The sequence below is a fragment of the Hypanus sabinus genome, chromosome 11 (genome assembly GCF_030144855.1).
Source record: "Hypanus sabinus isolate sHypSab1 chromosome 11, sHypSab1.hap1, whole genome shotgun sequence".
Classification (NCBI taxonomy): domain Eukaryota; kingdom Metazoa; phylum Chordata; class Chondrichthyes; order Myliobatiformes; family Dasyatidae; genus Hypanus; species Hypanus sabinus.
The window spans coordinates 15,343,106-15,369,281 of NC_082716.1; the positions used below are offsets into that span (position 1 = coordinate 15,343,106).

The window sequence follows — 26,176 nt, forward strand, 5'->3', positions numbered from 1 at the left end:
CAGACTTACTCTTGTTTAGGAACAAATGAGGTGCTTATGGAGTACAAGAGATGTAAGAGGACACTTCAGAAATAAATCAGGAAGGCTGAAAGAAGGCATGAAGTTGCTTTAGCAGACAGGATGAAGGAGAATCCTAAAGCATTCTACAGGTATATAAAGAACAAAAAGATTGTTCAGGACAAAATTGGTCCTCCATAATAGCAGAATGGTAATCCATGTATGGAGCCAAAACAGATGGGGAGATCTTAAATGCATTCTTTGTATCAGTATTTGCTTGGGAGACAAATACATAAGGCCATAGGACCATAATTACACCATTCTGATCATTAAGTCTGCTCTGCCATTCCATCATGGCTGATCCCAGATCCCAATCAACTCCATATGCCTGCCTTCTCACCATATCCTTTGACACTCTGACTATCTGGAAACTATCAACTTCCACCTTAAATATACCTACAGACTTGGCCTCCACAGCAGTCTGTGGCAGAGCATTCCACAGATTCACTATTCTCTGACTAAAAATTTCCTCCTTTCCTCTGTCCTAAAAGGTCATTCATCAAATTTGAGGCTGTGCCCTCTAGTTCTGGACATGCCCACCTTAGGAAACATCCTCTCCACATCTACCCTATCTAGTCCTTTCAACATTCAGTAGATTTCAATGCACTCGCTCTGCATTCTTCTATATTCCAGTGAGCACAGGCACAAATCTGCCAAACGCTCCTTAAATGTTAACACCTTCATTCTCAGAATCATCCTCATGAACTTCCTCTGTGCTCTCTCCAATGACAACGTATCCTTTCTGGGATATGGAACACAAAACGGTTGAAAATACTCCAATTGCAAACTGACTAGTGTCTTATAAAGCCTCAGCATTATCTCCTTGTTTTTTATGTACTATTCCTCTTGAAATAAATGCCAACATTGTATTTGCCTTCTTTATCACAGACCGTATGGGAGTCTAACACAAGAAACATAAGTTCCTCTGCACCTTTAATATTTGAACCTTCTCCCCATTTAGATAATAGTTCACACTATTGCTCCTTTTACCAAAATACATTATCATACATTTTCCAAACGCCTCTGTTTGCCCATTCTTCCAAATTGTCTAAGTACTGATGAAAATCACATTGCACTCAGCTCTACATACACCTCGACCTATCTTCATATCATAGAATCATAGAACATTACAGCACAGAAACAGGCCTTTTGGCCCTTCTTGGCTGTGCTGAACCATTTTTCTGCTTAGTCCTACTGACCTGCACCTGGACCATATCCCTCATACACCTCTCATCCATATACCTATCCAAGTTTTTCTTAAATGTTAAAAGTGAGCCCGCATTTACCACTTCATCGGGCAGCTCATCTGCAAACTTTACCATAAAGTCCTCAATTCCTGTGGTGAACTACATATACCTGTCTGGACACGCCCCCTGCTGATTGCTCCTGTGGCTCCTCCCACAGACCCCGGTATAAAAGTGATTGAGGCCTGAGCCCAGCCCTCATTCTCCAGGACGTAGTATAGTGGTCAACTACTGCTTGTTCTTTCTTCCAGTCAATAAAAGCCGATATCTCGACTTCACATCTCAGACAGAGTTATTGATGGTGCATCAGTTCCATTATCCAAACTACTGACAAACAATGTGAAAAGTAGCACTCCCAATACCAACCTTTGAAGAACAGCACTACCTACTGGCAGCCAACAAGAAAAGGCCCTCTTTATTCACACTCACTGCCTCCTGCCTGACAGCCATTCCTCTATTCATGCCAATATCTTTCCTGTAATCCCATAGCATTTTATCTTGTTAAGTAGACTCATGCGTGGCATCTTATCAAATGCCTTCTGGAAGTCCAAGTAAATAACATCCACTGCCTCTCCTTTGTTCACCCTGCTTGTTACTTCTTCAAAGAACTCTAATAGATTTGTCAGACATCATTTCCTTTGACAGAACCCATGCTGACTTTGACTTATTTTATCATTAGTCTCCAAGTACCCGAAATCTCATCCTTAGTAACAGATCCCGACACTTTCCTAGCCACTGGGGTTAGTGTAACTGGCCTATAATTTCCTTTCTTTTGCCATTCTCCTTTCTTAAAGAGTGAAGTGACATTTACAATCTTCCATTCCTCTGGAACCATGCCAGAATCAAATGATGCTTATAAAATCATGACCAATGCATCTGTTATCTCTTCGGCAACCTCTCTGAGGTCTCTGGGCTGTAGTCCACCTGGTCCAGGTGTCTTATCCACATTAAGACTTTGAGGTTGCCTTGAATTTTTTCCTTTCTAATAGCAATGGCACTCAGTCCTGCTCCCTGACACTCAAAGACCACTGGCACACTGCTTGAGTCTTCCACAATGAAGAGTAATGCAAAGTCTGCCATTTCTTTGCCCCCCATTACTACTTGACAGCACCATTGCCCAGTAGTCCAATATCAACTCTCAGCTCCCTTTTACTCTTTATGTAACAGAAATACTTTTAGTACTCTGTTTTATATTATTGGCTGGCTTGCCATCAAATTTAATCTTTTTCCATCTTACAGCTTTTTTAGTTGCCTTTTGTATGGTTTTAAAAGGTTCCCAATCATCTAACTTCCCACTCAATTTTGCAACCTTATATGCCCTTTCATTGGTTTTGATGCAGTCTTTAACTTCCCTTGTCAGCCGTGGTTGCCTAGCCCTGCCAGTTGAGAACAACTTCTTCTGTGGGACACATCCAGTGCTTTGTGAACTATTCCCAGAAACATCAGACATCTCTGCTCTGCTGTCATCCCCACCAGTATCCTTCTCCAATCTACCTGAGCAAGCTCCTCTCTCATGCCTCTATAATTTCTTTTATTCCATTGCAATATGGATACATCTGATGTGTGGTTCTCCCTCTCAATTTGCGGTATGAATTCAATCATATTATGACCACTATCTCCTAAGGGTTCCTTTATTTTAAGCTCCCTAATCAGATCTGGGTAATCACATAACACCCAATCTAAGAAAGCCTTTCCCCTAGTAGGCACAAGAACAAGCTATTCTAAAAAGCTATCTCATAGGTATTCGACAGGATCCCTCTTTTGCGATCCAACACCAACCGGATTTTCCCAATCTCCCTGCATGTTGAAGACACCCATTACAATTGTGTCATTGCCCTTATTATATGCCTTTTTGAGCTCCCTTTACAATCTTAACCCTACACCTTGGCTATTAATCGGAGGCATATATGATTCCCATAATGAATTTTTGACCTTTGCAGTTTCTTAACTCCACCTAAAAAGGTTCAACATTCTCTGACCCTCTGTCACCTCTTTCTAAAGATGTAATTCCGACTCTTACCAACAGAGCTGCAGCAACATCTATGCTTTTCTGCCTGTCCTTTCAATACAAAGTCTATCTTTTGATGTTAATCTTCTAACTATTCCCTTTATCACCCACAACTCAGTGATGCCCACAACGTCATGCCAGGCACTCTCTAATTGCACCACTGGTTCATCCATCTTATTCCGAATGCTACGCACATTCTTCACCCTTTTGAATTATCCCTCTGTGGTACAATTTAACTCTTTGCTTTGTCTGCATTTGTACCTAATCATTGGTTTCTCCTTCCCTACATTCATGTTACATCCATCATCTACCTGTAAACATGCTAGATCACCCTCAGCTTCATCCTCTTTGTTCCCATCTCCTCAATGGATACAGAATCCAAAGCAGTGAAGCAAAGTGGCATCAACTTCATGGACCCTGCTTAGATTACTGAGGAGGATGTGTTTGCTACCCTGAAGCAGATCAGGATGGTTAAGTCCCCAGGGCCTGACAAGGAGTTCCCTTGCACCCTACAGGAGGGGTGCAGAAATTGCTGGGTCCCGAGCATGAATGAATGAATGAATGATCTTTATTGTCATTATACATAGATACAATGACACTCTGTTTGGCTTCCTCTCAGGTAATTAAATAAAGTGGTAGATAAAAACAAGACAGTAATAGAAAAACAGTATTAAATAGATAAGTAGCAGAAAATAAGTTGCAGCAGCACCAGAATAACACATTAGTGCAAGTAGCAGAGGTATTTAAAACATCCTTAGTGACAGGAGAGGGATCAGCAGATTGGAGGATAGCCAATGTTGTTCCACTGTTTACTAAAGTCTCTAAACGTAAACCAGGAAATTATAGGCCAGTGAGTCTAACATCAGTTGTGGGAAAGTTATTGGCGGTATTCTAAAGGACTGGATATAAAAGTGTTTGGATAAACGTGAACTGATTGAGGATAGTTCACATGGTTTTGTGAATGGTAGGTCATGTCTAACCAATCTTATAGAGTTTTTTGAAGAAGTCACCAGGAAAGTGGATGAATGCAAGGCAGTGGATGTGTCCACATGGACTTTAGAAAAGCATTTGACAAGGTCCCGCATAGGAGGCTGGTCAAGGACATTCAGTGGCTTGACATTCAGACATTGGCTTTGTGGGAGAAGCCAGAGAGTGGTAGTAGAGGGTTGCCTCTCTGACTGGAGTTCTGTGACTAGTGGTGTGCCACGGGGATTGGTGTTGGTTCCTTTGTTGTTTGTTATCTGTACCAATGATCTGGATGATAATGTGGCTAACTGGATCAGGAAATTTGTGCATGACATCAAGATAAGGGGAGCAGTGGTCAGTGAGGAAGGGTATCATGGGTTGCAGAGAGATCTGCACCAGCTGGGAAAATGGGCTGAAAAATGGCAGATGGAATTTACTGCAGACGCGTGCAAGGCTTTACACTTTGGTAGGACCAACCAGAGTAGATCAACACAGTGAACTGTAGTGTACTGATGAGTGTGGTAGAACAAAGGAATGTGTGAATACTGATCACAGGTAGATAGGGTCATTAGGAATGCTTTTGGCAAATTGATTTACGAAGGCCAATGTTTTGAGTACAGGAGGTGGGATGTGATGTTGAAGTTGTTTAAGATATTGGTGAGGCCTAATTTGGAGTATTGTGTGCAATTTTGGTCACTACTTCCAGGAAAGATATAAACAAGGTTGAAGGAGTTCAGAGAAATTTAAAAAGGATGTTGCCGGGTCTTGAGGACCTGAGTTTTAAGGAGAGATTGAATATTTTATGACTTTATTCTTTAGAACACAGAAGAATGAGAGGAGACAATAGATGTATACAAAATGATGAGGGGTATAGATAAGGTAAATACAAACAGGTTTTTTCCACTGAGGTTGCATGAAACTACAATCAGAGGTCATGGCTTTAGGATGGAAGGTGAGAAGTTTAAGTGGAAGATGAGGGGGGGCTGTGAAAGTGCAGAATGAGCTGCCAGCACAAGTGGCCCATGTGACCTCAATTTCAACGTTTTAAGAAACGTTTGGATTGGTACGTGGATAGCAGGGGCATGGAGGGCTGTGGGCCCGGTGTAGGTTGTTGGGAGTAAGCAGCTTAAGTGGTTTTTGGCATGGACTAGTTGCATTGAAGGACCCTTTCTGTGTTGTACTTCTCTATAACTCTATGACGGGCTCTAGGAGAGTTACACATACTAAAAATTAATTACATTCATAAACATGAGAAAATCTGCAGATGCTGGAATCCAGAGCAACACACACCAAATGCTGGAAGAATTCAGCAGGTCAAGCAACATTTATAGAAATGAATAAAAAGTCAACATTTTGGGCCAAAACCTTTCTTCAGGACTGAAAAGGCACCAGAATAAAAAGGCAGGGGAATGGAAGGAAATATCCTCGATGGCGGTAGGTGAACCCAGGTGGGTAAGAAAGGTAAAGTGTTGGAGAAGAATGAATCTGACAGGAGTGTAAAGGGACCATAGGGGAAAGAGAAGAAGGGGACCCAGGGGAAAGTGATAAGTAGGTAAAAAGAGGTAAAAGTACAGAGAGGGGAATAAAAGAAGGGGGGATTTTTTTGATTTGGAGAAATTGATATTCATGCCATCTGGTTGGCGGGGACCCAGACGGAATACAAGGTGTTGCTATTCCACCCTGAGCATGGCCTCATTTGGCACAATAGGAAGCCATGGAACGAAATGTCAGAATGGGAATTAAAATGCTTGGCCTCCAGGAAATTCTCTGGTCTCAATACCTGGCTTGCTTTCTCAGACAATTACTCAATCAGTTGTCTGGATGGAAATTGCATTGCTGATGTATGAGATTGCAAAAGGTTACAAAGGGTTGTAGACTCAACCGGCTCTGTCTTAGGCATATGCTCCCCACTACCCAGTACATCTTCTAGAGGTGCTGTCTCAAGAGGAGGTATCCATCATAAGGACCCACATGATTCAGAACAAGCTCTCTTCGTGTTATTACCATCTGGGTGGAGGCATAGGAGCATGAAGATCCACACTCAAAGATTGAGGAAAAGCTTCTTCCCCTCTGTCATAAGATCTCTGAACTGTCCATGAACACTACCTCATTATTCCGTTTCTTTGCACTTTTACTTTAGAAACATAGAAAACCTACAGCACAATACAGGCTCTTCGGCCCACAAAGCTGCGCCAAACATGTCCTTACCTTAGAAATTACACAGGGTTACCTATAGCCCTCTGTTTGCTCTGATCTCCATGTACCTGTCCATGAGTCTCTTAAAAGACCCTACCGTTTCCACCTCCACCACTACCACCGGCAGCCCATTCCATGCACTGACCACTCTCCGTTTAAAAAACTTACCCCTAACATCTCCTCTGCACCTACTTCCAAGCACCTTAAAACTGTGCCCTCTAGTGCTAGCCATTCCAGCCCTGGGAAAAAGCCTCAGACTATCCATGTGATCAATGCCTCTCATCATCTTATACAGCTCTATCACGTCATCTCTCATCCTCCATCGCTCCAAGAAAAACAGGTTGAGTTTGCTCAACCTATTTTCATAAGGCATGCTCCAAAATCCAGGCAACATCCTTGTAAATCTCCTCTGCACCTTTTCTATGGTTTCCACATTTATTTTTGTTATTTATACTAAATTTACAACTTTGCGTTGTTATGCTGCTACAACACAACAATTCATGAACAGCTTCTTTTCTGTCTTCCAATTCTGAATGGGCATTGAACCCATGAACACTACCTCACTACTTTTTTTTTAATTTCTGTTTTGGCACTACCTATTTAACTATTTAATAGATATATATTTACCGTATTTCACAATCTTTCTATAGTATCATGTATTGCATTGTACTGTTGTCATGAAGTTAACAAATTTCATGACATATGCTAATAATATTAAACCTGATTCTGATTCTAATTCTAATGTCCTGGCTGGTGGGGGGTCCCATCTGATGGATGCTGCTTTCCTATTACAGAGTTTCATTTAACAGAGCTCAATGGTTGGGAGGGATTTACCCATGATGGACTGGGCCATATCCACCACTCTTTGTAGGATTTTCCATTCAAGGGCACTGGTGTTTCCATACCAGACTGTGATGCCACCAGTCAATATACTCGGCCCTACACATCTATAAAAGTTTGTCATAACTTTATATGTCATGCCGAATTTCCACAAATGGCTAAGGGACTTGAGGTAGTGCCATGCTTTCTTCGTAATTGCACTTACATGCTGGGCCCAGGACAGGTAATCTGAAATAACAACTTCTAGGAATTTAAAGTTGTGAGGCATTTAAACCCACAAAGTCAGGAAATAAATATGCATATCCTTTTCTCCATTTAGGAAATATTCAACCTGACGTTTTTGAAGAAGATTTTAATAGAGAAATAGGAGACTTCAACAGGGTTCAAGCAGGAGGATCAATTTCGCTTCCCCTCATACCCACTATTGACTTCCCACCATGTAAAGTCAGAGACCTTCAAGTAGCATTACTTGAGAATAACATTCATCTGGAATGGACGGCACCAGGAGAAGACTATGACCATGGATCAGGTAACACTGGCTAGGTTGAAGTTACTTAAAAATAGTTTTGCTTTTTGGGTTTGAACTTTCACAATGTGCATGGACATGCAGAGAGCTGTCACATATTGTATACCTGATTTGATGCTATTTGGGTGGATTAAATCAAGTCAAAACACAAAGGGACAATGCAGAGTTATTTTTAGAAGGTTACTAAAACTAATATAATATAAAACATTGTTAATACACAAACATTATAATATAAAGCACTATGAATGAGGGCCTCCATTGGTCAAAGTTGGCCATGGATATTGCATCCTAGCGGTTTAGATACGCAAGCCTGGACAATTGTTACCCATGTTACAAACTCCCCCTCTGCGTTGGCACATGGCCAAGTGGTTAAGGCATTGGTCTAGTAATCTGAAGGTCACTATTTCGAGCCTCAGCTAAGGCGGCGAGTTGTGTCCTTGAGCAAGGCACTTAGCCACACATTGCTCTGCAACGAAACCAGTGCAGAGCTGTATCAGCCCTTGCCCTTCACTTGGACAACATCGGTGGCATGGAGAGGGGAGACTTGCAGCCTGGGCAACTGTCAGTCTCCCATACAACCATGCCCAGGCCTGCGCTCTGGAAACTTTCCAAGTCACAAATCCATGGTCTCTCTAAACTAACGGATGCCTATTAAAAAAAATCTCCCCCTCTCCCTATATTTGATGAACCCAAAGGAACGGCAGATACAGTTTAGTACCAGAAGCGTTGCAGGAGTTGCCAGTCAGTATTGAGCTCAATGTAGGACTGCCTGAGAGATTCCAGTTCTGGATTTTTCCCTTGGGGTTTACTCCCAAAGCCTTCCCCATGAGTGGGTATTGCTGCAAGGCAGCGGAAGTTTGAGATCAGAGTTTTCCTTCTTCTAGCAGAGCTGTCAACCATGGCTGACAAGCCCCATTTCCCTGGTTTTAAGGCACTAATAACCCACCTTTGCCCCTTCTGTCAGTAGAAATGGTTCCGCTGGGCTTGGGAGATAAGCCACACATGAAGGCCAGAAGCTGGACTTGATTGTCAGAGACTATTTGAGGCACTCACCACTGGGAGCATTTAATAGGCAGCAGGAGTTTGTTCTCATAACCATTCCCAGCTATACAATTTTAAGGGACTTTAAAGCAATAAATATTAAATAAACTATTGAAAGAAGTTACAAAAGAATTAAACATTAAGTTACCTCCTGTACCTAATAAAGTGGCCATTGAGTGTATGTCCATGGTCTTCTGTTGCTGTAGCCCATCCACATCAAGATTCAGTGTGTTGTGTGTTCAGAGATGCTCTTCTGCTCATCACTATTGCCGTGTGATTATCTAACCTACTGTCAGCTTGAACTAGTCGGGCCCGTTTCATCTGAACTCTCTCATTAACAAGGCAACTCTGTTCACAGAGTTGCCACTCATTCTTTTTGAATTATGTGCAGTCTCTGTAAATTCTAGAGACTGTTTTGCGTGAAAATCCTGGAGATCAGCAGTTTCCGAGATACTCAAATCATCCATCTGGCACTAATAATCATTCCACGGTGAAAATCACTTAGATCACATTTCCTCCCCATTCTGATGTTTGGTCTGAATGACAACTGAACTTCTTAACTATATCTACATGCTTTTATGCATTGAGTTGCTGCCACACAATTGACTGATTAGATGTTTGCATTAATGAGCAGGAGTACAGCTGTTCCTAATGAAGTGTGTACATTCTGCCCATTGAGTGTATGATACAAAATACTACACACTGACACAACGTCTGCATTCTGACAATCCTACAAAGCTTCAGATCTAAACAGTTACTGTAGTTACGACACATGTATATTTCTTGAACTCCAATTCTGATTACAGATCACCTTGTGATCACTTGCATGGATAGCCAGCTCCTATCCGTAAAGGTGAACAGTTCTGTCTGCAGTTCCCTTGTAAGTTGCTCTGAAACATTCCTTTTTATAGAGTGATAGTCACAGAGCAGTACAACAGAGAGATAGGCCATTCTGCCCTACTCCTCCATGCCAGCCAAGATCCATCTAATCTAGTTCCATTTTCTAAATAATAATATCCAAAAACCAAATGCAGGCAAACCCAGCTTCTTTGATATTGCCCACTGAAATTCATGCTTTTTTCATTTCATTTTTTTGAGAAGATCACTGAGCTTATCAGCATCTAAAGAACTTATTACTTTAGTGATCATTTAAATGCGTCTGTTGGCTTGAAAATTGTTTGGGCAGACATTACACAGAAGATGGGAGGAGAGAGCAGGTAAGTCAACTGTCTGCAATATGTATGAATCAGATACCTGAATGGTCCATTGACCCATGAAACTTGCCTTCTGCACTATTTCTTTATCTTGTAGCTCATAGTAATTTTATTGCATTGCACTGCGGTAGGTGGCCGTTGTGTCCAAAGATGACAGGAAACCTGTGCGGGAGAATTTTTAAAGTGAAAAACTGTTCCACTTGGACAGTTCCACTCGCTCAACCTCAGAAGTCCAGGTCCAGTGGTACAAACATGCGTCACAAACCGGGGTATTCCGTAGCTGCAGAGGATGACCATGACGTCTTCTGTGCCTTGTCAGGCCTTTCGCTCTCCATGGAGTGTTACAGTAGCACCTGCCTGGCCATTGGATCTCACTGTAGGTCTCATCCATCCAGTCCACTGGAGTTGACTTTGCATGCTAGGACAGGCATGTTCCTATCTCACCAGTGTTTGAGACTGCTGGCTACCCTCACCTGGTATAGCCCACCTGTTGAAGCAGTGTACTGAGCTGTGGTCACTGTCCAGTGGGACCCAAAGGTGACTGAGCTGCCCTGGACTGGATAAGACAAGCCCCTTCACCTGAGCTGCTACCCCTCCCTGGAGGCCCCATTCACCGCATTGCTGCTGCAAAACAACAAATTTCAAGATATATGTCAGTGAAAGTAAACCTGATTCTGATTCTAAAGGACTCCTTTCACAGAATGTTCTGATCACAGTTTGTTTTTCAATTTCCCATGACGAAACTGTTTTTCAAGTCAATTTTTAGTCAATGTTGAGTTTAATGTTGGCTTAGGTTAAAGGAGTTGCATTCTTGATTTAGGTTTGGTTGCAGGTATCACTCACAGATAAACAGACAGACACACACACATTTCTCTGCAGCTATAAAGCATAAGAATTAGCATAAGCATTGCTAAGTGTTATTTGATGCTAAGTCTTCATCATGCCTTATTTTAGCTTCAAGGTGGTGAATCTCTGGAATTCATTGCCACAAATGGCTGTGGAGCCCAAATCGCCGGGTAGACATAAAGCAGAGGTTGATGGGTTATTGATTAGTCAGGGCATGAAAGGTTACAGGGAGAAGGCAGGAGAATGGAACTGAAAGGGATAATAAAGCGGTCATGATGGAATGGTGGAGTAGATTTGATTGCTGAATGGCCTAATTCTGCTTCTATGTCTAAAATTTTATGATCAAAGAAGATGTAATGGAGTATAAAATAAATAAGTTGTGAGATAGTAAGATTTACATTATTGTGTTTAATAATGCACGTTCCATTAAAATTGTATTTTATGTGACTTTTCATTGGAAACTATTGCTAACTATTTAGATGATGAGAGCTTCTTCCTTTCTTTCTTTCCCATTTTATCATTGAATATGTGAATCTACATATAAAACCAGCTGGGCCTTGTTGGTCTGTATTGTACAAGGACTATCCATTCATCCTACTGGTTTCTGATCTTTCTCATCGCTCAGCAGTCCCAATCTTTTTGAAAGCTGCTGCTGAACTTGTTTCCATCTTCTCTTCAGATCTCAGCAGTTCTCCTTATAATCAACATGCACAAAATCCTGAAGGAACTCAGCAAGCCAGGCAGTGTCTATTGAAAGGAGTAAAAAGTCAATGTTTCGGGCCAAGACCCTTCATCAGGACTCAAAAGGAAGCCATGCTGAAGGGTCTCGGCCTGAAACGTCGATCGTTTATTTATTTCCATAGATGCTGCCTGGCCTGCTGTGTTTCTTCAGCATTTTGTATATGTTGCTTGAATTTCCAGCCTCTGCAAATTTTCTTGTGTTTGTGAGTGCCCATTATAGTTCTTCCTCTTCACATCCCACCAGAATACTAACCCTGCACATTATTAAGTCTTTTGTCAATTAATCTAAATTTGAGTTTTCAGTTACTGACACTATTATTATGATGAGCAGTATCTTCTTCATTTCCTCTATCAGACTCTTTAAAGTTTGAACCTATCCTTTGCTTTGGTAGATCAGAATCTATGGTTAAATTTCAGGTTAGGGTTGGTATTGAGGTTAGGATTGGGACTGGGGATTGGAATAGGATTAGGGTTAGGGTTGATGCTGGGGTTACAATTGGGGTTAGAGTTATGGATTGGTTTGAGATTTGGGATGTGTTTAAGGTTGCATTGGGGTTTGGGTGAGGGTTAGGCACCCTCAACCCTAACCCTGGATCATTTAGCTCAATCACAGGTACCTGCCTTCCATCTTTATCCCTTCCCCTCAGTGTATCCTTTTTGATATTCCTTTCCATCTCAGGTGCTTGTCCATCTTCCATTTGGAGCTGCACTTAGAGGAATGTGTTCAATTTTGGTCACTATGTTCTAGGAAAGATGTTATTAAACTGGAAATAGTTCCAAAACTATTTACAGGCATCTTGTCAGGTCTCGATGGACTAAGTTAGGACTTTATTCCTTGGAGCATAGGAGACTGAGTGGTGATCTTACAGAGATGTACAAATCGAAGTTCAAAGTACATTATTAATTCAGTACATATATGGACTGCTGAGACGTGTTTTCTTGCACGCACACTCAATAAATCCAATAACAATAACAGAATCAATGCAAGATTGCATCCAACAGAGCAGACAACCAGTGTGCAAAAGACAAAAAACTGTGCAAATACAAAAGAAAAAAATGAAGCAATAATAATAAATAAAAAGTGAGGCCATAGGTCGTGAAAACAGTTTGGAGATGGAGCAAGTGAAGATGAGTGAAGTTATACCCTCTGGTTCAAAAGCCTGATGATTGAGGGTTAATAACAGACAGGTTCTGTGGAGAGATAAAAGGTTCAAAGGTCAAGTTTAATGTCAGAGAAATGTATACAATATACATGTACAGTTAAATGTGAGAATCCCAAAGTCCCCCCCCACAAGATCTCACCTCCTGTGCGTAAGCAGCAGCAAGTAACAATCCCCCCACCAGCAAAAAAAAGGTACATCGGTACCATCACCAAGCCCAACCGTGTTGTAACTGTTAGCAAAGAACAGACAAAGTAATCCCAAAGGTTTTGCGTTTCATCTGACATTTGACAAACCACAGGTTCTCTCTCTCCCTGGCAAGGGGGAGGGAGGTGTCCCCCATTTTCACAGTGAGTGGGAGACATAACAACAACCCACTGGTTTACGATGTTAAGTCCATTTCATCGCTTTTCTCAAGCTCTGTATCTGAAGATCGCAAAGACCTCGGATCTTTGGACCCAAAGCAAAAGATTTTCCAGCCACCCCAATGACACACAAGTCTTCTGCCGTGACACCGATCCTCGACCCACCCATTTCCAGAGCCCCAATGACACGATCGAGACTCTCAGGCCAAACCCTTGGCATGTGGAACCGCGAGAACGGGTCCCATTCCTGCAAAGAACAAAAGCCTGCATGCAACTCCAGGTCAGGGTCTTCAAAAGCACATTGATAGGGAAAAATAAAGATATTAAAGGTGGAAATAGAGCTTTTTCTGAAGATCCAAGCAAAGGAGTCACCATTAGGTGTCATTAACCATCCCAAGCTCTGCCTTAAATGAGTTAGCATTAAAGAGATTAGATTCATTTGTCATGTGTACATTGAAACATGGAAATGTACAGTGAAATGAGCCATTTTGCATCAACAACCAACACAGTTTGAAGATTGCTCTGGGAACAACCAGCAAGTGTTGATTTTTGTTGGCCATGCTTTCGGTAACGACATTCCAGAAGCATGCCCACAACTAAGTAACACTAACTGAACGTCTTTGGAAGGTGGGAGGAATCTGGTACAACCAGAATAGGACCTGGCAGTCACGGGGAAAATGTACGAACTCCTTACAGACAGCAATGCGATTTGGACCCTGATTGATAATCATGACTGCACTAACCATTATGCTGCTGCGCCACCCTTAAGGTGGATAACTTTACAGGTGAGTGAGGCAGATCCAACACAAGCAAGAAAAGTGCCACCAATATTAAGGACCCCCACCATCCAGGACATGTCCTCTTCTCAATACTGCCATCAGAGTGGAAGTACAGGAGCCTGAAAATACACAGTGCATTAGGAAAGTTTCTTTCCCTCGGCCATCAGATTTCTGAATGGACAATGAACTTATGAACACCACCTCACTATTTTTGATCTCTTTTTTGCAAAGGTTATTGAATTATTTTATATATGCTCTATTTCTTATCATAATTGTAGTATATTTTATGTATTGCCCTGTACTGCTGCCACAAAGCAACAACTCAACACAATCTTTCAATCTGCGGGGAAGAGGAGACTGCATTGTGAGCACCAGATGCAATATGTTAGCTTGCAGAAAGTGCAAGGAGTCACTGCTACCCCTGAAAACAATGTCTGGGTCTGTGCTTGTTTAAGGATGTGGTTAAAGTGCATAACCTGCATCTCCCCTGGTGGCATTAGAGAGTGCTACAAGAAGGGAAGTGGTTGATGGAGAAGGAAGAAAATATCAGTAAATCTGAAGGGACTGGCCCCTTCAAACCTATAAATTACCTTATAGTTACCACACATCACGCGAGGTATATTTTGCTTGGCATGCCATCCACACAGATCATTTCATCACATCAGTGCATTGAGGTAGTACAATAATAGAATGCAGAATGAAGTGTTACAGCTGCAGAGAAAGTGCTGTGCAGATAGATAATATCCTCCAAGACCTTATCATAGTGTTTGGATGCTTGTGAGCCTCAGCGACCCGGAACACTATGTTGGCTGGTGTCAGGGCCTTGTGCTTTAGCTCTTGGTAAGGTCATCCATGCCAAACAGGTCAAAATGTAGCGGCCAGACTAAGAATGCCTCACCAGACCTCCAGGTTTGGGGGTTCAGCTCAGGGCCAACAATCCTGACTGGTCAAAAAACAATTGTTATAGAAACAACAATGAGGAATCCATCTATACAGACAGAGATGGAGGACTTTCATTGCTGCCCGAAACAGCAGCATAACAGGCAGTAGGTAAGCTGGACAATATGGTGCAAGGACGTAATGAGGTAGATTGTAAGGCCAGGAATTCATCCTATCATAGGGGCCCGTTCTATAGTTTTCTAACAAATATATCTCCTTGACACTGGCAGTCCTTTATTTTTACCTGTTCTGCTCTGTTCTGTAGTTTTTACACTTTACTCTGCACTGCTATTGTTCTATCTTGTCAGAATTAGAATTAGAATCAAAATCAGATTTAATATCACTCACATATGTCATGAAGTACATTGCAATGCATAATAATAAAAGTATAAATAGCAGTAAGTATATATAAAAAAGAAAATTAAATTAAATAATTAGTGCAAAAGAGAAAAACAAATAATGAGGCAGTATTAATGGGTTCATTGTCCATGCAGAAATATGATGGTAGAGGGGAAGAAGCTGTTCCTGAAACGCTGAGTGTGTGTCTTCAGGCTCCGTAATGGTAGGACTGAGAAGACGGCATGTCCTGTGTGATTGTGGTCCTTAGTGATGGATGCTGCCTTTCTGAGGCATCACATTTTGAAGGTGACATCGATGCTGCAGAAGCCGGTACCCATGATGGAGCTGGCTGAGTTTACGACTTTCTGCAGCTTTTTTCTAATACCAGTGATGCTGCCCGTTAGAACGTGCTCCACGGTAAAGCTGTAGAAATTTGTGAGTGTCTTTGGTGACATACCATATCTCCTCAAACTGTGAATGAAATATGGCCACTGTCATGCCTTCTTTGTAACTGCATCAATATGTTGAGCCCAGGATTGATCCTCAGTGATCCTCAGAAACCTGAAAATAATTACCTTTTCCACTTGATCCCCTGTTGATTTCTGGTACGTGATATCTCGACTTCCCCTTCCTAAAGTCCTCAATCAATTCCTCGGCCCTTCTGACGCTGAGTGCAAGGTCGTTGCTGCAACACCTTTCAACCAGCTGATCCACCTCGCTCCTGTACACCTCCACATCACCACAGACTCCAAGGGGAAGGCTGGTCCCCATAATGGATTAGGCTTTTTCCACAACTCTCTGCTGTTTCTGGTGCTCTCAGACAGAACAGTTGCCATGCCAAGATGTGATGCATCAGGGCAGGACCCATGAACACTATCTCACTATTTCTTTTTTGCACTATATAATTATTTTTTATATTTTATACCTCCTTTCACCCTTAACCCATGAACTCTAGTTCTTGTCTCACCCAACCTCAGTGGAAGAAGTCCGCTTGCATTTACTCTATCCATACCCTCATAACTTTGTACATCCCCTCCTTTCCTATGCTGCAGGGAATAAAGTCCTAACCTCGTCAAACTTCCCCTCTAACTCATCAAATCCTGGCAATATCCCTGTATATATTCTTTGTACACTTTCAATCTTTCTAATATCAATTTCATGGCATATCTTAGTGATAATAAATCTGATTCTGATTCCGTGGTGCATTATTAGGAGAAAGGAATGGAGAGGTGCATTCAATGCGACAAAAGCCAGAGTGGAACACCATGCTGGTAAAATTCTGTGACACCTTTTCCAAGGCCACGATATCCTTGCTTAAGTATGCTGCTTAGCACATACTATCTGAGTCCTAATATATGCTTAATGAGGGCTTGACCTCTTTGCCCTCATGCCCTGTGACTTATTTCATAAAGCCAAGGAAAATGAGTGATTTTTCCAGCTGTATACTCTCAATAGCCACTTTATCAGATGATAAGATATAGGAACAGAATTAGGCCATTTTGCCCATTGCATAGAAATATAGAAAACCTACAGCACAATACACGCCCTTCGACCCACAAAGTTGTGCCAAACAAGTCCTACCTTAGAAATTACACAGGGTTACCTATAGCCCTCTATTTTCCTAAGCTTCATGTACCTGTCTAGGAGTCTCTTAAAAGACCCTATCGTATCCACCTCCACCACGGTCGCTGGCAGCCCATTCCACACACTCACCACTCTTTGCGTAAAAAACTTACCCCTAACATCTCCTCTATACCTACTTCCAAACATTTTAAAACTGTGACCTCTTCTGCTAGCCATTTTTGCTCCGGGAAAAAGCCTCTGACGATCTAGATGATCAATGTCTCTCATCATCTTGTACATTTTAATCAGGTCACCTCTCATCCTCCATCGCTCCAAAGAAAAAAGGCCGAGTTCACTCAACCTATTCTCATAAGGTATGATCCCAAATCCAGGCAACATCCTTGTAAATCTCCTCTGCATGCTTTCTATGTCTTCCACATCCTTCCTGTACTGAGGTGACCACAACTGTGCACAGTATTCCAACTGGGGCCTGACCAGTGTCCTATATAGCTGCAATATTACCTCTCAGCTCTTGAACTCAATCCCACGATTGATAAAGGCCAATGCACCATATGCTTTCTAAACCACAGAGTCAACCTGCTCAGCAGCTTTGAGTGTCCTATGGACTCGGATTTCAAGATCCCTCTGATCCTCCACACTACCAAGAGTCTTACCATTAATGCTATATTCTGCCATCATATTTGACCTAACAAAATGAACCACCTCACAATTATCTAGGTTGAACTCCATCTGCCACTTCTCAGCCCAGTTTTGCATCCTATCAATATCCCACTGTAACCTCTGACAGCCCTCCACACTATCCACAACACCCCCAAACCTTTGTGTCATCAGCAAATTTACTAACACATCTCTCCAATTCTTCATCCAGGTCATTCAGAAAAATCACGAAGAGTAGGAGTTCCAGAGCAGATCCCTGAGCCACTGGTCACCAGCCTCCATGTAGAATATGACCCGTCTACAACCACTCTTTGCCTTCTGTGAGCAAGACAGTTCTGGATCCACAAATCAATGTCCCCTTAGATCCCATGCCTCCTTACCTTCTCAATAAGCCTTTCATGGGGTACCTTGTCAGATGTCTTGCCGAAATTCATATACACTACATCTATTGTTCTATCTTCATCAATGTGTTTAGTCACATCCTCAAAAAATTCAATCAGGCTCGTAAGACATGACCTGCACTTGACAAAGCCATGCTGACTATTCCTAACTATATTATGCCTCTCCAAATGTTCATAAATCCTGCCTCTCAGGATATTCTTCATCAACTTACCAACCATTGAGGTAAGACTCATGGGTCTATAATTTCCTGGGCTATCTCTACTCCCTTTCTTGAATAAGGGAACAACATCCGCAACACTCCAATCCTCCGGAACCTCTCCCATCCCCATTGATGATGCAAAGATCATTGCCAGGGTCTTAGCAATCTCCTCCTTCGCTTCCCACAGTAGCCTGGGGTACATCTTGTCCATTCCCGAAGACTTATGCAACTTGATATTTTCCAAAAGCTCCAGCACATCCTCTTTCTTAATATCTATATGCTCAAGCATTTCAATCAACTGTAAGTCCTCCCTACGATCACCAAGATCCTTTTCCATAGTGAATACTGAAGCAAAGTATTCATTAAGTACCTCTGCTATCTCCTCCAGTTCCATACACACTTTTCCACTGTCACTCTTGATTAGTCCCATTCTCTCATGTCTTATCCTCTTGCTTTTCACGTTTGTAGAATGCCTTGGGATTATCCTAAATCCTGTCTGGCAAGGCCTTCTCATGGCCCCTTCTGATTCCCCTAATTTTTTTTTTTTAATATCCTTCCTGCTAGCCTTATAATCTTCTAGTTTCCTATCATTACCTAGATTTCTAAACCTTTTGTAAGCTCTTCTTTTCTTCATGACTGGATTTACAACAGCCTTTGTACACCAAGGTTCCTGTACCCTACCATAACTTCTGTGTCTCACTGAAACATACCTATGCAGAACTCCACACAAATATCCCCTAAACATTTGCCACATTGCTTCCATACATTTCCCTGAGAAATCAGTTTCCAATTTATGCTTCCAAGTTCCTGCCTGATAGCCTCATATTTCCCCTTACTCCAATAAAACGCTTTCCTAACTTTTCTGTTCCAATGCTATGGTAAAGGTGACAGAATTCTGATCACTATCTACAAAATGCTCTCTCACTGATAGATCTGACACCTGACCAGGTTCATTTCCCAATTCCGCCATTTCATCATGGCTGATCCATTTTCCCTCTCAGCCCTAATTTCCTGCCTTCTTCCCATATCCCTTCACACCCTGACTGAATAAGAATCTATCAACCTCTGCCTTAAAAATACCCAATGACTTGGCCTTCACAACTGCCTGTGGCAATGAATTCCACAGATTCACTACTCACTGGCTAAAGAAATTCTTCCTCCTCTCCATTCTAGAAGGACACCCCTCTATTCTGAGGCTGTGTCCTTTGATGTTAGACTCCCCCACCACAGGAAACATCCTCTCCACAACCACTCTATTTCCTGGACCTAATAAAATGGGCACTGAGTGTATATTTGTGGTCTTCTACTGTTGTAGCCCATCCATTTCAAGATCAATGTGCTGTGTGTTCAAAGATGCTCACCACTGTTTAAACACATGGTTATTTGAGTTACTGTTGCCTTCCTGTCAGCTTGAGCTAGTCTGGCCTTCTTCTCTGACCTTTCTCATCATAAAGGTACCACTCACTCAAAGCTTTTTTTGTTTTTCTGTAAACTCTAGGGATTGCCGTGTGTGAAGATCACAGGAAATTAGAGTATTTGAGATCTCAAACCTCTCTGTCTGGCACTAACAATCATTCCATGATCAAAGTCACTTTGATCACATTTCCTCCCAATTCTGATGTTTAGTCTGAACAATGGAACCTCTTGACCATGTTTGCATACCTTTATGCATTAAGTTGTTGCCGTATGAAGAGTTCAGATTAGCTGATGAAGAATACCGGATACCTGATAAAGTAGCCACTGAGTATATAAAAATACATTAAAATCAATCTTCTTCTTTTTTAGCATCTCGTTATGAAGTGAGAACGAGTGACAAACTGCTGCAACTACGAGATAATTTTGCCAAAGCTCGACTAATTAACACAACTATCATGATTCCGCAACCTTATGGCTCCAAAGAAACACTAACTGTTTACTTTGAGAAGCCAAACATGGGAAATAGGGCAGTGATCTACTTTGCTGTGCGTGCATATGACCAGAGCAATCAATATTCTCAGCTGTCAAACATAGCCAAGGTATCTTTCTTTGTGTTTTCGGCTAAGCGACATTGTTACACTTATATATCATGGAAATGTTGGATTCCATTAATATTTGTAATTATTCTGTGTACATTTATTGGTCTCATTCTTTGCATTGTGTATCGACGAAGGAAAAGGAAACAAATACATCTTGAAAGTGCACAGAAATTTTACAAAAGGAATGATGAAGTTGCTTGCAATTAAAATTGCCTAGATTTGAGCACTTAACTGGTTTTCATTTCAGGGACTGGGTTTGAAGGGGGAAAATCAGAATATGATCCAAAGTCAGTTTTCCAATATATGATTGATATTCCAGGATTATAGCAATTGGGTGAATACCTGTGCAAAGTTCACCCTCAGTGACTATTTGTTAATACTCCAGGCTTTAAACTGATCTGTACTGGTTATACTTCAGGGAGCTTAAGCCTAGGTTCCCAGCTCTTTGAATCTGAGCAAATTCATGTATTCCATACAGATATAGAAAGTAGAACATTGAACAGTATAACACAGTACAGGCCATTCTGCTAGAAATCTGAGACGACCTTTTAAACTACTCCAAAATCAATCTAACACACCTCTCCTGCAAAGCCCTCCATGTTTCATTTATTCGTATACATATCTAAGAGCCTCTTAAATGTTTCCAACTTTTTTTATACCATGGACCTCGACCATTAACTGTGGGATCCGTGGACCCCAGGCTGGGAACACCTGCCCTAATGTATCTGTCTCTATCACCATGCCCCATACACACACACACACACATACGCTCACACCTCTCGATGTTAAAAAAAAGTACTTCTGACACATTCCCAATACGTTCCATCAATCACTTTAAAATTCTGCCATCTTGGATTAGCTTTTCTGCCATGCGGGACAAAAAAGTGCTAGCTCTCTACTCTATAAGTGGCTGTAATCTTACACAGCTTCATCAAGTCACCTCACATCGAAAAACCCCAGCTTGCTCATGTATGTGAAATGGACAATATGTAAAATGGACTAATTTTATAACATATCCTTTTGCTATGCACTAATAAAATATTTCCATTGAAAATGTTGTCTCCTTTGTGTGAATAAACTGATTATTCATAACTATTTTATGCTACATAAAAGTCTGGTGTAGAGAAACTTTAAAGTATTGGTGAAAGTACGTTGACATAGATTGAGGAATTCGGGTACACAGAAGAGAGGGATGAATCAGATACAGATTGTTTTATTGTCATTGACACCAGAGTGTGAATGCTTTATTATCATTGATACCAGGGTCAGATTGCTTTATTATCATGTACACCAGGGCCAGAATGATTTATTGTCATTGACCAGGGTGCCATGAAATACCTTGTGTGACGCTAACAGACTAACCAGAATACATGGTAATAATGGGTACAACAGTAAGCACACCCAGTGGCCACTTTATTAGGTGCACCTGTACACTTATTTAATTATACAATTAATTATTGAATTAAATGGAAGCAATTCAGTGCAGAAAAGCATGCAGACATGGTCAAGAAATTCAGTTGTTGTTCATACCAGACATTGGACTGGGGAAAAATTGTGATCTAAGTGACTTTGATCTTAGCGGAATTCTTGTAGGTGCCAGACAGGATAGATTGAGTATCTCACAAACTGCTGATCCCCTGGGATTTTAGACAATAAAGACGAAGGGCAGAATTAGTCTATTTGGGCCTTTGTATCAGCTCCGCTATTTCATTGTGGCTGTTGCATTTCACTCTCCACCCTATTTTCCTGCCTTCTCCCCATAACCTTTCACGCCCTAACTTAAGTACAAATCAACCTCTGCCTTAAATTTACCCAATGACCTGCCGTCCACAGCTGCCTGTGGTAATGAATTCCTCAGATTCACCACCCTCTGTGAAAGAAATTACTCCTGATCTCCATTGTAAACGAACATCGCTCTATTCTGAGATTGTATCCTCTTATCCTAGACTCCTCCACGAAAGGAAACATCCCATCCACATCTACTCTATCTCGACCTTTCACCATTCGATGAATTTCAAAGAGATCCCCCCTTCCCCACTCCCAGTCTTTCCTCTAAATTTCAGTGTGTACAGGCCCAGAGCCATCCTATGCTCTCAATATAATAAGCAATTCCTATCAGCACAATGGAATCTAGAGTGTGCAGAAGGGGCATCTCTGAATGCACATGTCGAACCCTGAAGTAAATGGGCAACAGCACCAGATAGATGCATGGCTGAAGAATTGGAGCAGGGAGCAGGGATTCAGATTTCACTTCGGGGGCAGATGGCATCTGTACAAAAGGGATGAGTTGCACTTGCTTCCAAAGGGGACCAATATTACATAGAAAACCTACAGCATAATACAGGCCCTTCAGCCCACAAAATATTCTCATGGGCAAATTTACTGTGGCTGTTGGGAGTACTTTGAACTAATATGGCAGAAGGATGGGAACCAATATGGTAGAACTGAGGATTAGACAATCAAGATTTGAATAGCTCAGACTCAGCAGAAAGCAGCTGATTGGGCAATCGAGGTCAGGGCACCAAGCAGTTTGAAAAGCTCAAACAAATAAAAAGAGGGTTACCTCAAGCGGAGCGGCCTGTGGAGAACGGTCAGTGAGTGAGTGGGCCAGTGAAGGAGTGGAGATTTGAGGCTTTGACTCGAGAGGCTTCGACAAGAAGAGGTGGAGGGCGAGCCTCACTCGAAGTGAGGTAAGGCCGGGTAAGTTCCTTTCAAAGGAGAAAGTTTCAAATGTTGAGGCAAGTATTAGGTAGGTCATGGCATCTGAGATCAGCCCCGTGGTTTGTTCATCCTGCAGCATGTGGGAAATCAGGGATACTTCCAGTGTCCCCAATGACTATGTGTGCAGGAAGTGTGTCCAACTGCAGTTTCTGGCAGACTGCATTGAGCGGCTGGAGCTGCGATTGGATTCATACTGGAGCATCCGCGATGCTGAGAAAGTCGTGAATAACACGTTCAGTGAGTTGGCCACACTGCAGGTAAAAGCTACACAGGCAGAAAGGGCCACTAGACAGCGTAGTAGTAGGCAGGTCGTGCAGGAGTCCCCTGAGGTCATCTCCCTCCTAAACAGATATACTGTTTTGGATACTAGTGGGGGAGATGTCTCATCAGGGGAAGGCAGCAGCAGCCGAGTTCATTGCATCATGGGTGGCTCTGCGGCACAGGATGGAAGGAAAAGGAGTGGGAGAGCTATAGTGATAGGGGATTCGATTGTAAGAGGAATAGATAGACATTTCTGTGGCCGCAAATGAGACTCCAGGAAGGTATGTTGCCTCCCCGGTGCAAGGATCAAGGATGTCTCTGAGCAGCTGCAGGACATTCTGGAATGGGAGGGTGAACAGCCAGTGGTCGTGGTGCACATAGGTACCAATGATATAGGTAAAAAACGGGATGAGGTCCTACAAGGTGAATTTACGGAGATAGGGGATAAACTAAAAAGTAGGACCACGAAGGTAATAATCTCTGGATTACTACCAAAGCCAGGTGCTAGTCAGAGTAGAAATAGGATATTTCAGATGAATTCGTGGCTTGAAAAATGGTGCAAGATGGAGGGATTCAAATTTCTGGGGTATTGGAACCAGTTCTTGGGGAGGTGGGACCAGTATAAACAGGAAGGTCTACACCTGGGCTGGACTGGAACCAATCTCCTAGGGGGAGCGTTCGCTACTGCTGTTCAGGAGGATTTAAACTGATGTGGCATGGGGATGGGAACAAGGGCGGAGAGACAGAGTGGAGTAAAATGAGGATGGAAGCAAAAAGTAGTAAGGTGAAAAGTAAAAGTGGTAGGCAGGCAAATCAAGGGCAAAAAGCAAAAAGGGCCACTTTTCAACATAATTGTATAAGGGCTAAGAGAGTTGTAAAAACAAGCCTGAAGACTTTGTGTGTTAATGCGAGGAGCATTCGTAACAAGGTGGATGAATTGAATGTGCAGATAGTTATTAATGAATATGATATAATTGGGATCACAGAGACATGGCTCCAGGGTGACCAAGGATGGGAGCTCAACATCCAGGGATATTCAATATTTAGGAGGGATAGACAGGAAAGAAAAGGAGGTGAGGTAGCATTGCTGGTTAGAGAGGAGATTAATGCAATAGAAAGGAAGGACATGAGCCTGGAGGATGTGGAATCGATATGGGTAGAGCTGCTTAACACTAAGGGCAGAAAACGCTGGTGGGAGTTGTGTACAGGCACCTAACAGTAGTAGTGAGGTTGGGTATGGCATTAAACAGGAAATTAGAAATGTGTGCAATAAAGGAACAGTAGCTATAATGGGTGACTTCAATCTACATATAGATTGGGTGAACCAAATTGGTAAGGGTGCTGAGGAAGAGGATTTCTTGGAAAGTATGCGGGATGGTGTTCTGAACCAACATGTCGAGGAACCAACTAGAGAGCAGGCCATTCTAGATTGGGTACTGAGCAATGAGGAAGGGTTAGTTAGCAATCTTGTTGTGCGATTCCCCTTGGGTAAGAGTGACCATAATTCGGTGGAATTCTTCATTAAGATGGAGAGTGACATAGTTAATTCAGAAACAAAGGTTCTGAACTTAAAGAAGGGTAATTTTAAGGGAATGAAATGTGAATTAGCTAAGATAAACTGGCAAATGATACTTAAAGGGTTGACGGTGGATATGCAATGGCAAGCATTTAAAGGTCACATGGATGAACTACAACAATTGTTCATCCCAGTTTGGCAAAAGAATAAACCAAGGAAGGTAGTGCACCCATTGCTGACAAGGGAAATTAGGGATAGTATCAAGTCCAAAGAAGAAACATATAAATTAGCAAAAAAAAGCGGCACAGCTGAGGATTGGCAGAAATTCAGAGACCAGCAGGGGAGGACAAAGGGCTTAATTAGGAAAGGGAAAAAAGATTATGAGAGAAAGCTGGCAGGGAACATAAAAACAGACTGTAAAAGCTTTTTATAGATATGTGAAAAGAAAAAGATTGGTCAGGACAAATGCAGGTCATTTACAGTCAGAAAAAGTTGAATTGATCACAGGGAACAAAGACATGGCAGACCAATTGAATAACTACTTTGGTTCTGTCTTCACTAAGGAGGACATAAATAACCTTCCGGAAATAGTAAGGGACCGAGGGTCTAGTGAGATGGAGGAACTGAGGGAAATACATTTTAGTAGGGAAGTGGTGTTAGGTAAATTGAAGGGATTAAAGGCAGATAAATCCCCAGGGCCGGATGGTCTGCATCCCAGAGTGCTTAAGGAAGTAGCCCAAGAAATAGTGGATGCATTAGTGATAATTTTTCAAAACTCCTTAGATTCTGGATTAGTTTCTGAGGATTGGAGGGTGGCTAATGTAACCTCACTTTTTAAAAAAGGAGGGAGAGAAAAACCAGGGAATTAAATGCAGTATCTCCAAGTTTGCGGATGACACGAAGCTGGGCGGCGGTGTTAGCTGTGATGAGGATGCTAAGAGGATGCAGGGTGACTTGGATAGGTTAGGTGAGTGGGCAAATCGATGGCAGATGCAATTTAATGTGGATAAATGTGAGGTTATCCATTTTGGTTGCAAGAACAGGAAAACAGATTATTAACTGAACGGTGGCCGATTAGGAAAAGGGGAGGTGCAATGAGACCTGGGTGTCATTGTACACCAGTCATTGAAGGTGGGCATGCAGGTACAGCAGGCAGTGAAAAAGGCAAATGGTATGTTGGCATCCATAGCAAAAGGATTTGAGTACAGGAGCAGGGGAGGTTCTACTGCAGTTGTACAAGGCCTTGGTGAGACCGCCCCGAGAATATTTTGTGCAGTTTTGGTCCCCTAATCTGAGGAAAGATATTCTTGCCATAGAGGGAGGACAGAGAAGTTCCACCAGATTGATTCATGGGATGGCAGGACTTTCATATGAAGAATGACTGGATCAACTAGGCTTATACTCACTGGAATTTAGAAGATTGAGGGGGGATCTTATGGAAACGTATAAAATTCTAAAGGGATTGGACAGGCTAGATGCAGGAAGATTGTTTCCAATGTTGGGGAAGTCCAGAACGAGGGCTCACAGATTAAGGATAAAGGGGAAGCCTTTTAGGACCAA

At 42.1% G+C, this 26,176-nt stretch overlaps 1 protein-coding gene across 1 annotated transcript in view; it reads left to right on the forward strand.

Annotated features, from left to right (window-relative positions):
- LOC132402346 (calcium-activated chloride channel regulator 1-like) overlaps positions 1–26,176 on the forward strand; it is a 122,840-nt gene that overhangs the window by 80,373 nt on the left and 16,291 nt on the right. The window contains exons 14-15 of the mRNA XM_059985225.1: positions 7,638–7,840; positions 19,889–20,118. Coding sequence (XP_059841208.1) covers positions 7,638–7,840; positions 19,889–20,118 — 433 coding nt within the window. The remainder of the gene's footprint in view (positions 1–7,637; positions 7,841–19,888; positions 20,119–26,176) is intronic.